At 44.8% G+C, this 12,500-nt stretch overlaps 1 protein-coding gene across 1 annotated transcript in view; it reads right to left on the bottom strand.

The window, feature by feature from the left end:
* gkup (glucuronokinase with putative uridyl pyrophosphorylase) overlaps window positions 1–12,500 on the bottom strand; it is a 71,397-nt gene that overhangs the window by 37,768 nt on the left and 21,129 nt on the right. The window contains exons 5-9 of the mRNA XM_084329327.1: window positions 11,793–11,864; window positions 7,139–7,227; window positions 3,550–3,706; window positions 2,807–2,884; window positions 1,069–1,160 (exon numbers count right to left, since the gene is read on the bottom strand). Of these exons, the coding sequence (XP_084185453.1) occupies window positions 1,069–1,160; window positions 2,807–2,884; window positions 3,550–3,706; window positions 7,139–7,227; window positions 11,793–11,864 (488 nt within the window). The remainder of the gene's footprint in view (window positions 1–1,068; window positions 1,161–2,806; window positions 2,885–3,549; window positions 3,707–7,138; window positions 7,228–11,792; window positions 11,865–12,500) is intronic.

The raw sequence follows: 12,500 nt of genomic DNA, 5'->3' as shown, positions 1-12,500 counted from the left end.
GCTACAGTGTAGGTTAGTTTATTAGGACAAGTGCATGACAGTAAGGTTAGTTAGGGTTTTTCATTTCATTTCAGATAATGGTTGAAGAAGTGCGTCTTTAGTCGACGGCTGTCCTAACTGGGGTGGGCAGTTCGTTCCACCATTGTGGGGCAAGGACTGAGAAAAGGCGGCTTCTCCTTGATGACCCTCCCGGAGCTCGGATAGGAGTGGGTCTGAGGCGGCCAGAAGATGCAGAGCGTAGGGGTCTTGAGGGTGTGTAGTTAGAAGATGCAGAGCGTAGGGGTCTTGAGGGTGTGTAGTTAGAAGATGCAGAGCGTAGGGGTCTTGAGGGTGTGTAGTTAGAAGATGCAGAGCGTAGGGGTCTTGAGGGTGTGTAGTTAGAAGATGCAGAGCGTAGGGGTCTTGAGGGTGTGTAGTTAGAGACCATTGACCGGAGGTAGGCGGGAGCGGTTCCCTTTGCCGCATGGTATGCCAGGTCGAGGGCCTTGAAGCGGATTCGTGCAGTGATGGGGAGCCAGTGCAGGTCCCTAAGAAGTGGGGTGACATGGGCTTGACTTCGGTAGGTTTGAGATCAGGCGAGCCGCTGCGTTCTGGATGAGTTGAAGAGGCTTGGTGGCAGTGGCCGGGAGGCCAGCGAGCAGTGCGTTGCAGTAGTCGAGGCGGGAGATGACTGTTGATTGGACGAGGAGTTGGGTGGCTTCTTTTGTCAGGAAGGGGCGGATCCTTCTGACGTTGCTCAGGAGGAATCTGCAGGTTCTGGTCGTCGCAACATGAGGGGAATGTGTTCTGTCCTCTCACCTGGTGGAGGATCTACACGTGATGGTTAGTGTTCTGTCCTCTCACCTGGTGGAGGATCTACACGTGATGGTTAGTGTTCTGTCCTCTCACCTGGTGGAGGATCTACACCTGATGGTTAGTGTTCTGTCCTCTCACCTGATGGAGGATCTACACGTGATGGTTAGTGTTCTGTCCTCTCACCTGATGGAGGATCTACACGTGATGGTTAGTGTTCTGTCCTCTCACCTGGTGGAGGATCTACACGTGATGGTTAGTGTCCTGTCCTCTCACCTGGCGAATGATCTACACGTGATGGGCTTAGCGAGCGGGTCGTGCTGCTTGGCTGAGTAGTGAGCGAGCCACTTGGTGTAGTCCGACAGTCCCTGAGAGGGGCAGACAGGATGTCGTCAAAACAAACTCAATCCTAGCAAATAAACATGCTACAAGAAGTCCCCCACAAGACATCCGTGCAACAGATAACCTCCCCCACCTTTGTTTCCCGTCTCAAAACACATCTGTTCATTCTGGCATATTCAAGTTTATTATAACTGCTCCCCTATTGTAACTCTGTAATACTGTGTGTTTACTGTGTGGAATTGTATTTGTTTTTAACCCTGTACGGCGACCGTGGGTGCTCAGAAAGGCGCCTTTAAATAAAATGCATTATTATTATTATTATTATTATTATTAAGATAGTTTCCCTTTTACTGTGGATATGGTGAAGCAGTTGTCTGAAGGTCCTGAGAGAGATCAACTCGGCATGTAGGCCTACTACATTAAATGATGCATTTATATAACTCTTCTAATCCAAAGTGCTTTACAATTTTGTCACATTCACCCGTTCACTCACACATTCACACACCGACGGCGGAGGCGACCATGCGAGGAGCCGACCTGCTCATCGGGAGCAGTTAGGGGTTAAGTGTCTTGCTCAAGGACACTTCGACACGCTGCCCGGGAGGAGCGGGAATCAAACCAGGAACCTCCGGATTACCAGACGACTGCTCTACCTCCTGAGCCGCTGTCGCCCCGACAGTGTACAGGTATAGTGTACAGTACAGAAATATTAATTGCGGTTAACCTTCTGTAATGTGGTAGTAAAGGGTTAACTTTCTGTAATGTGGTAGTGAAAGGGTTAACCTTCTGTAATGTGGTAGTGAAAGGGTTAACTTTCTGTAATGTGGTAGTGAAAGGGTTAATGTAGGAGCCATTTCATTTGATTGAATAGTTTTGACTAAATAGCGCCGCCACTGGTCGCCTCGTAAAATGGCACCATGGTCCTCCTATTAATTATGGCCCAGCTGTGTGTAGGGACACGCCAGACGAGAAACAGATTTTCAACCGCTCGCTTGCTACACACACACACACAGCGCAGATTGAATGAATGAAAGACTGAAAAGAAAGACTTTGTTTAGAATCATTTTGAGTTTATTTGAAACCCTTTTGCTGCGCCTGTTTGTTTTGAAACCCTTTTAGTACAAGTCTGGAGCCTGTTTTGTTTCATTGTTTTCCCCGTTATTATTTGGAACTTTACGCAACACCTTCCATAAAACTCAACCGGTTCGAACCCATCAGATGCAACTATCAACAAACATCAAACAGTGAGTAACAAACAGCCCAAGTCAATGTGGTGTGAGCGTGTTGAAGACGTATCCTGGCTTAGATAGGCAAATTGAGCCTACAGTTAACCTTCTGTAATGTGGTAGTGAAAGGGTTAACCTTCTGTAGTGTGGTAGTGAAAGGGTTAACCCTTCTGTAGTGTGGTAGTGAAAGGGTTAACCTTCTGTAGTGTGGTAGTGAAAGGGTTAACCCTTCTGTAGTGTGGTAGTGAAAGGGTTAACCTTCTGTAGTGTGGTAGTGAAAGGGTTAACCTTCTATAGTGTGGTAGTGAAAGGGTTAACCTTCTGTATTGTGGTAGTGAAAGGGTTAACCTTCTGTAGTGTGGTAGTGAAAGGGTTAACCTTCTGTAGTGTGGTAGTGAAAGGGTTAACCTTCTGTAGTGTGGTAGTGAAAGGGTTAAGGTACCGACCACTTGTCCGATGAGCTGGAAGCCAGTGGGCAGCTTCATCCCAAACACAGGAAGCTGTCTCTCGTTGATCAGCCACTCCTGAGAGGAGACAGACAGACAGACAGGTGGATCAGCCACTCCTGAGAGGAGGGAGGGAGGGAGGGAGGGAGGGAGGGAGGGAGGGAGGGAGGGAGGGAGGGAGGGAGGGAGGGAGGGAGGGAGACAGACAGACAGACAGACAGACAGACAGACAGACAGACAAGCAGACAGACAGACAGACAGACAGACAGACAGACAGACAGACAGACAGACAGACAGACAGACAGACAGACAGACAGACAGACAGACAGACAGACAGACAGACAGACAAACAGACAGACAGAGGCCGTCGCCTAGGGCGGCATCCACAGAGGTATATAATTATTATTTTATTAATATTAATTATTTTATAAATAATTGTGTTCTAATATAATGAAAGATGGTCTTTCATGTGCAAATACATGTATAGTGATTCTGCTTCCATTCATGATTTGGAAATACTCAATAATGTGAGTTTCTTCTTTTATTTCTTCATCGATCGAGTGAGTGGTTGATTGATTGATTGATTGATCGATCGATGGACGGACGCCGGAGAGAAAGACCTCGTCACGCTGACCTCGTCACGCTGGAGGTGTGGAGTTCTGGAATAATTCACATTATGACAAAGTGAAAATGTTCCAACCACGGGTGGAACAGCTCTTTTTAAAAAGGTACTTTTTACGAACCCAGAAGCGTCCGAAGGTCCTGTCTGGAGCCCGCGGCTGCAGACGGAGGAAGTGTGCCAGGTGGGGCAGCGTGGCGCGCTGCAGGCAGTAGAACACCACGCTGGCCAGGCGCGACTCTGTCACCTTCTCCTCGGGCTTCTCCAGGAAGCGGCTGATCCTGCAACACAACCACAGCACACACATCCAAACAGGAGACCATTCATAATCATAATCATAATCATAATAATAATAAACGTTATTATTTGTATGGCACCTTTCATACAAGAATTGCAGCTCAAAGTGCTTCACAGCGGGGAAAAAGGACGGGCACGAGATGGGCACATAAAGTGCAGACGTGTCAAATCTAAATGTTTCACATTAGGATCTAGCATCCCCCAACGGGCCACTTTGTTTATGGCTTGATTCTACGGCATACAATTACATATAAAACACATGAAACAAGCATAAAAAAAAGATAGCAGCAAGGTGAGGCAAATATAAAACGAGCATAAAAAGATAGCAGCAAAGTTAAGGCAAATCACAGTTGTTCACATTAGGATCTAACATCCCAATGGACCCGTCTCAAACCCTGCCCTCTTTTCTTGATCCTCCAATCACAACTGTCGCTTACCTCGGACAAACTTGGTTTGTCCGAGGTAAGCGACAGTTGTGATTGGAGGATCAAGAAAAGAGGGCAGGGTTTGAGATGGGTCCATTGGCCTCTCTGTTACAGCAGAGTCAATGTATTTGTATTTCCGACAAGGAGATTGATCCACTGGAAGATATAGAACGTATCTACGCCATTACAACTTTTTATTAATCCCCGATTAATGAAGGAACACTTGACTCGACTTGATATCTTGTATTGTGCGATACTGTACGTCGTCAACATCGTCGTCATCATCTGTTTATTCTATTAGCGTGATCATAGTGTGTGTTTTAAATATATAAATACTGTGCACAAAATGAGTTCCGAAATATTTCCAAATGTCAATGTTCATACATCTCATTACCATGCAGTCCAAATGAATGAACATCAATTGAATTGGAATTGTATTGTGATATATGGTTCTGATTATGGTGATATTTGTCATGATATACAGTATGCTGTAGCCTACATATATATATATATATATTAAGGCTGTCAAAGTTACCGCGGTATTAACGCGTTAATGCACAATTCTATTAAAGCCACAATTTTTTTTAACTCACGATTAACTTTTTTGGAACAAATTTATTTAATCTTTTACTTTTTTTTTTTTTTTACTAGACTTCACTCAGGTGTATTATTGATACTCTCATTGATACTATGTTTGTTTCTGACTCAAAGTGTGTGTGTGTGTGAGAGAGAGAGAGAGGGGAGAGAGAGAGAGAGAGAGAGAGAGAGAGAGAGAGAGAGAGAGAGAGAGAGAGAGAGAGAGAGAGAGAGAGAGAGAGAGAGAGAGAAAGAGAGAAGAGAGAAGAGAGAGAGAGAGAGAGAGAGGGGGTGAGAGAGATGAGGAAGGGGCAAGAGAGAAAGAGAGCTGGGAGAGTGTGTGTGTGAGAGAGAGAGAGAGGGGGGGGGGGTGAGTCCTCAGCCCTCGTGTGGGTGAATGTAACAAGTTCCTAACGTTTTCTTTCCCCCATTATTTCATGCACACTTTATTCATTGTTTTAAATGATTATTTTCTTTTAAGTTACATGTTTTGAATTGTATGCAAATTTGCAATGCATGAGGGTCATCCTTTTGTGTTAAATGGCTGCATAAAGCAAGCATTTGTTGACTCGCATGTTGATAAGAGTATTAAAACTTGGAACTTGAAAAAGATCCGTTTAAAGGTAGATAAATTGCTGATAGAGTTGTACCTTCCTTCCTGATGACTTGTCGTACAGAACTTGTAGGTCGCTTTGGATAAAAGCGTTCAGCTTGATGACAAAATGTAAATGTATAAAAAAATAATCAAATAAAATGCGATAAATTTGCGATTAATCAATCGCGAGTTAACTATGGACAATCATGCGATTAATCAGATTAAATATTTTAATCGATTGACGGCACTAATATATATATATTATACACATATGCTTAACTCTGTGTGTACACTCGACGTGACTGCGTGTGAGGGGACACCTCAGTTCCCTTTCGAGTCTAAATAAAGGTTTGAAATAAAAAATTAAACCATTTTATTTAGCCTTTATTTGACCAGGAAAGTCCCATTGAGATAAAAAAAAATATCTAATTTCCAGGAGAGACATGGCCAGACATGGCAGCTATAGGGAGGTGTAGTCTGACGTCACTTTGGACCGCCCATGAGGTCCACCCGTATAGAGATTCATCATTGGGGAAATGGATTATCGGCTATTGTAACAGTTCTGCCTCATGAACATTGAAAAGCTTTCCATTTTTGCACAAAATGAGTTCCCTTCTATCACTAACATTAGTTTATTTTTTTTTACGATTAATTGCGAATATTTTCATGTTGAGCACAGAAAGGTACACCATGCCAATGTTCATGCTTTATTTGTTTTAAACGAGACGATTTAGAAATGGGAAAATACATTGCATTTTCAAGATGGTGGACCGGCCGGAAACAGCAATGACCTAACCACTACACCTCCCTATAGACCAGGAAGTAACCACTACACCTCCCTATAGACCAGGAAGTAACCACTACACCTCCCTATAGACCAGGAAGTAACCACTACACCTCCCTATAGACCAGGAAGTAACCACTACACCTCCCTATAGACCAGGAAGTAACCACTACACCTCCCTATAGACCAGGAAGTAACCACTACACCTCCCTATAGACCAGGAAGTAACCACTACACCTCCCTATAGACCAGGAAGTAACCACTACACCTCCCTATAGACCAGGAAGTAACCACTACACCTCCCTATAGACCAGGAAGTAACCACTACACCTCCCTATAGACCAGGAAGTAACCACTACACCTCCCTATAGACCAGGAAGTAACCACTACACCTCCCTATAGACCAGGAAGTAACCACTACACCTCCCTATAGACCAGGAAGTAACCACTACACCTCCCTATAGACCAGGAAGTAACCACCACACCTCCCTATAGACCAGGAAGTAACCACTACACCTCCCTATAGACCAGGAAGTAACCACCACACCTCCCTATAGACCAGGAAGTAACCACCACACCTCCCTATAGACCAGGAAGTAACCACTACACCTCCCTATAGACCAGGAAGTAACCACTACACCTCCCTATAGACCAGGAAGTAACCACCACACCTCCCTATAGACCAGGAAGTAACCACCACACCTCCCTATAGACCAGGAAGTAACCACTACACCTCCCTATAGACCAGGAAGTAACCACTACACCTCCCTATAGACCAGGAAGTAACCACTACACCTCCCTATAGACCAGGAAGTAACCACTACAACTCCCTATAGACCAGGAAGTAACCACTACACCTCCCTATAGACCAGGAAGTAACCACCACACCTCCCTATAGACCAGGAAGTAACCACCACACCTCCCTATGGGCATTGGTGGATATTTGTGGTCAATTAAGAGGGCAGTTTTACCAATGATGGCTTTGTAAATATAAATGTACCAACATTGTTCCGTGTTGCTCAGCGGCATGTCTGACCTGTGGGTCTCTGGGCTGACCTCCACGATGCCCCTGGAGCTGCTCTTCTCTCCTTCCTCCAGCTCATAGTATATGGCCAGCTCTCCAGACTACATCACACACACAGAGGGGGGAGTTACTCACAGTATATGGCCAGCTCTCCAGACTACATCACACACACAGAGGGGGAGTTACTCACAGTATAGACCTGTTCGCTGTTTACAAACATACCGCGTTCGAGCCAATCAGCAACACCAACTGGGTCACGTGACTTGCCCCGGACCTGCGCGAGCTGCTGCGCTAAAGAAGTACGACGGGGCTCTATGGAGAAACCAGACTAACAGTATAATGACACTCCCCTGACTAACAGTATAATGGAGCTCTATGGAGAAACCATGACACTCCTCTGACTAACAGTATAATGGAGCTCTATGGAGAAACCATGACACTCCTCTGACTAACAGTATAATGGAGCTCTATGGAGAAACCATGACACTCCTCTGACTAACAGTATAATGGAGCTCTATGGAGAAACCATGACACTCCTCTGACTAACAGTATAATGGAGCTCTATGGAGAAACCAGACTAACAGTATAATGACACTCCCCTGACTAACAGTATAATGGAGCTCTATGGAGAAACCATGACACTCATCTGACTAACAGTATAATGGAGCTCTATGGAGAAACCATGACACTCCTCTGACTAACAGTATAATGGAGCTCTATGGAGAAACCATGACACTCCTCTGACTAACAGTATAATGGAGCTCTATGGAGAAACCATGACACTCCTCTGACTAACAGTATAATGGAGCTCTATGGAGAAACCATGACACTCCCCTGACTAACAGTATAATGGAGCTCTATGGAGAAACCATGACACTCCCCTGACTAACAGTATAATGGAGCTCTATGGAGAAACCATGACACTCCCCTGACTAACAGTATAATGGAGCTCTATGGAGAAACCATGACACTCCCCTGACTAACAGTATAATGGAGCTCTATGGAGAAACCATGACACTCCCCTGACTAACAGTATAATGGAGCTCTATGGAGAAACCATGACACTCCCCTGACTAACAGTATAATGGGGCTCTATGGAGAAACCATGACACTCCCCTGACTAACAGTATAATGGAGCTCTATGGAGAAACCATGACACTCCCCTGACTAACAGTATAATGGAGCTCTATGGAGAAACCATGACACTCCCCTGACTAACAGTATAATGGAGCTCTATGGAGAAACCATGACACTCCCCTGACTAACAGTATAATGGAGCTCTATGGAGAAACCATGACACTCCCCTGACTAACAGTATAATGGAGCTCTATGGAGAAACCAGGACACTCCCCTGACTAACAGTATAATGGAGCTCTATGGAGAAACCATGACACTCCCCTGACTAACAGTATAATGGAGCTCTATGGAGAAACCATGGCACTCACCTGACTAACAGTATAATGGAGCTCTATGGAGAAACCATGACACTCCCCTGACTAACAGTATAATGGAGCTCTATGGAGAAACCATGACACTCTCCTGACTAACAGTATAATGGAGCTCTATGGAGAAACCATGACACTCCCCTGACTAACAGTATAATGGAGCTCTATGGAGAAACCATGACACTCCCCTGACTAACAGTATAATGGAGCTCTATGGAGAAACCAGGACACTCCCCTGACTAACAGTATAATGGAGCTCTATGGAGAAACCATGACACTCCCCTGACTAACAGTATAATGGAGCTCTATGGAGAAACCATGACACTCCCCTGACTAAAAGTATAATGGAGCTCTATGGAGAAACCATGACACTCCCCTGACTAACAGTATAATGGAGCTCTATGGAGAAACCATGACACTCCCCTGACTAACAGTATAATGGAGCTCTATGGAGAAACCATGACACTCCCCTGACTAACAGTATAATGGAGCTCTATGGAGAAACCATGACACTCCCCTGACTAAAGGTTGTTTCAAACTAAAACAGCTGGATGTCATTTTGCCAAATCAGCACGGCTGTGAGTGTGGTTCTGAGTCTTTCACCTTTTACACACCTAGCTTTGGCATGGATTGATTTTTTTAGATCGCTAGCACGGCTAACAAATGCAAATATATTGTAGTCTGCCCCGTTGTTCTGACCAGGATTACATTCCTTTCTGCCCCAGTGATGCGCAACACACTGAGTCTGACGTGGACAGAGAACAGGTCTATAGACACCGAGTCTGACGTGGACAGAGAACAGGTCTATAGACACTGAGTCTGACGTGGACAGAGAACAGGTCTATAGACACTGAGTCTGACGTGGACAGAGAACAGGTCTATAGACACTGAGTCTGACGTGGACAGAGAACAGGTCTATAGACACTGAGTCTGACGTGGACAGAGAACAGGTCTATAGACACTGAGTCTGACGTGGACAGAGAACAGGTCTATAGACACTGAGTCTGACGTGGACAGAGAACAGGTCTATAGACACTGAGTCTGACGTGGACAGAGAACAGGTCTATATGGCCAGCTCTCCAGACTACATCACACACACAGAGGGGGGAGTTACTACATGTAGGGAACGACGCACCCATTTTGCACAATAATACATTTTCTATAAAGGCCAATAGCTGATATTGACCAACATCGATACGATGTGGTCTGCACAAAATTTCCCATGGTAATCCAATTTTACGACGTGCGAGCGCCCAAACAAAACATGCGCGGCTGTGCAGCTTGAGAAACAGTCATCAGTTGTTCACATCTGCCCAGTTCTGTTCATTGGACAAAATAATAAATCACTATCATCAACCAATTATAATGTTCACCAGTTTTGCTCATAGGACATATTTTAGGTAGATGAATAAAAAGGAATTACCAACGTAAACCGATACAGATTAGTTGGCCGATAACATGCATTCCTGACTCCATGTCTACAGGAAACAGCAGCTATATGGGACAGGAAGTAGATAACATGCATCCCTGACTCCGTGTCTACAGGAAACAGCAGCTATATGGGACAGGAAGTAGATAACATGCATCCCTGACTCCATGTCTACAGGAAACAGCAGCTATATGGGACAGGAAGTAGATAACATGCATTCCTGACTCCATGTCTACAGGAAACAGCAGCTATATGGGACAGGAAGTAGATAACATGCATCCCTGACTCCGTGTCTACAGGAAACAGCAGCTATATGGGACAGGAAGTAGATAACATGCATCCCTGACTCCGTGTCTACAGGAAACAGCAGCTATATGGGACAGGAAGTAGATAACATGCATCCCTGACTCCATGTCTACAGGAAACAGCAGCTATATGGGACAGGAAGTAGATAACATGCATTCCTGACTCCATGTCTACAGGAAACAGCAGCTATATGGGACAGGAAGTAGATAACATGCATTCCTGACTCCATGTCTACAGGAAACAGCAGCTATATGGGACAGGAAGTAGATAACATGCATTCCTGACTCCATGTCTACAGGAAACAGCAGCTATATGGGACAGGAAGTAGATAACATGCATTCCTGACTCCATGTCTACAGGAAACAGCAGCTATATGGGACAGGAAGTAGATAACATGCATCCCTGACTCCATGTCTACAGGAAACAGCAGCTATATGGGACAGGAAGTAGATAACATGCATTCCTGACTCCATGTCTACAGGAAACAGCAGCTATATGGGACAGGAAGTAGATAACATGCATTCCTGACTCCATGTCTACAGGAAACAGCAGCTATATGGGACAGGAAGTAGATAACATGCATCCCTGACTCCATGTCTACAGGAAACAGCAGCTATATGGGACAGGAAGTAGATAACATGCATCCCTGACTCCATGTCTACAGGAAACAGCAGCTATATGGGACAGGAAGTAGATAACATGCATCCCTGACTCCATGTCTACAGGAAACAGCAGCTATATGGGACAGGAAGTAGAAGACACTATAATACGGGACATCTTATATCTTGTGACAACACTGATTTGTATGAGATCAGATATTCCTTTATTGATCCCCTTGGGAAGATCCAGGAGACTCTCAGGGCTGGTTAGACGACTACAACAGAGTTATTTAAATTAAACTGCTCGTTGTTGTTAAGGTAAGGTGAGAGTGAAGACTCTTTATTGTTATTACCTCAGGAGGGACATAAAAAACGTCCTCTTATTATCTTATCGTATTCTTAATATCAAACACAAAAGACAAAAAAATAAGAAAATTAAATTCAAGTAATATTTAAAATGTATAACGGTATAAATGTAATGACCAACAAACAACAGAAAGGACTCAATAAACCATTACATTATTTTCTGTCTAAAACATTTGGTCATGTAAACAAGTCGGTAATCTAATTTCTCAGAATCCAGAGAATTCAAGAACCTTGTAGCAGTAGGTATGAATGACTTTCTGTTTTGCATGTTGGTGCAATGAATCTTCTATTAACCCTTTCACTGCCACACGACAGAAGGTTAGCCCTTTACTATCACACGACCGACGGCGATGCTCCATCATTAGCATCATTAGCTCCGCATTTGATAGTAAAGGGCTAACCTTCTGTATTGTCACAGTGAAAGGGTTAACCGGCTGTCGTGTGGCAGTGAAAGGGTTAAACAAACTGAAAAGCATCACATCTGTGTAGCGTGTCCCTTCGTCTCGCTCAATGAAACCCACCTTTGACCTGAAGAAGCGCAGGACTTGGGCGATGTCGAAGTCGTGGTCGGCACAAAGCATGTCGCCTGCGATCTGAGCACAGGTGGCATCGTTAAGCTCATCCTCACAGTCAACAGCTCGTTAGGTACAGGTGTCATCGTTAAGCTCATCCTCACAGTCAACAGCTCGTTAGGTACATGTGTCATCGTTAAGCTCATCCACACAGTCAACAGCTTGTTAGGTACAGGTGTCATCGTTAAGCTCATCCACACAGTCAACAGCTCGTTAGGTACAGGTGTCATCGTTAAGCTCATCCTCACAGTCAACAGCTCGTTAGGTACAGGTGTCATCGTTAAGCTCATCCACACATTCAACAGCTCGTTAGGTACAGGTGTCATCGTTAAGCTCATCCTCACAGTCAACAGCTCGTTAGGTGCAGGTGTCATCGTTAAGCTCATCCTCACAGTCAACAGCTCGTTAGGTACAGGTGTCATCGTTAAGCTCATCCTCACAGTCAACACCTCGTTAGGTACAGGTGTCATCGTTAAGCTCATCCTCACAGTCAACAGCTCGTTAGGTACAGGTGTCATCGTTAAGCTCATCCTCACAGTCAACAGCTCGTTAGGTACAGGTGTCATCGTTAAGCTCATCCACACAGTCAACAGCTCGTTAGGTACAGGTGTCATCGTTAAGCTCATCCTCACAGTCAACACCTCGTTAGGTACAGGT

The sequence above is a fragment of the Notolepis coatsorum genome, assembly GCF_963971535.1.
Source record: "Notolepis coatsorum genome assembly, chromosome: 1".
In the NCBI taxonomy this organism is placed as follows: Eukaryota; Metazoa; Chordata; class Actinopteri; order Aulopiformes; family Paralepididae; genus Notolepis; species Notolepis coatsorum.
This window is presented reverse-complemented; position numbering and strand designations above follow the sequence as displayed.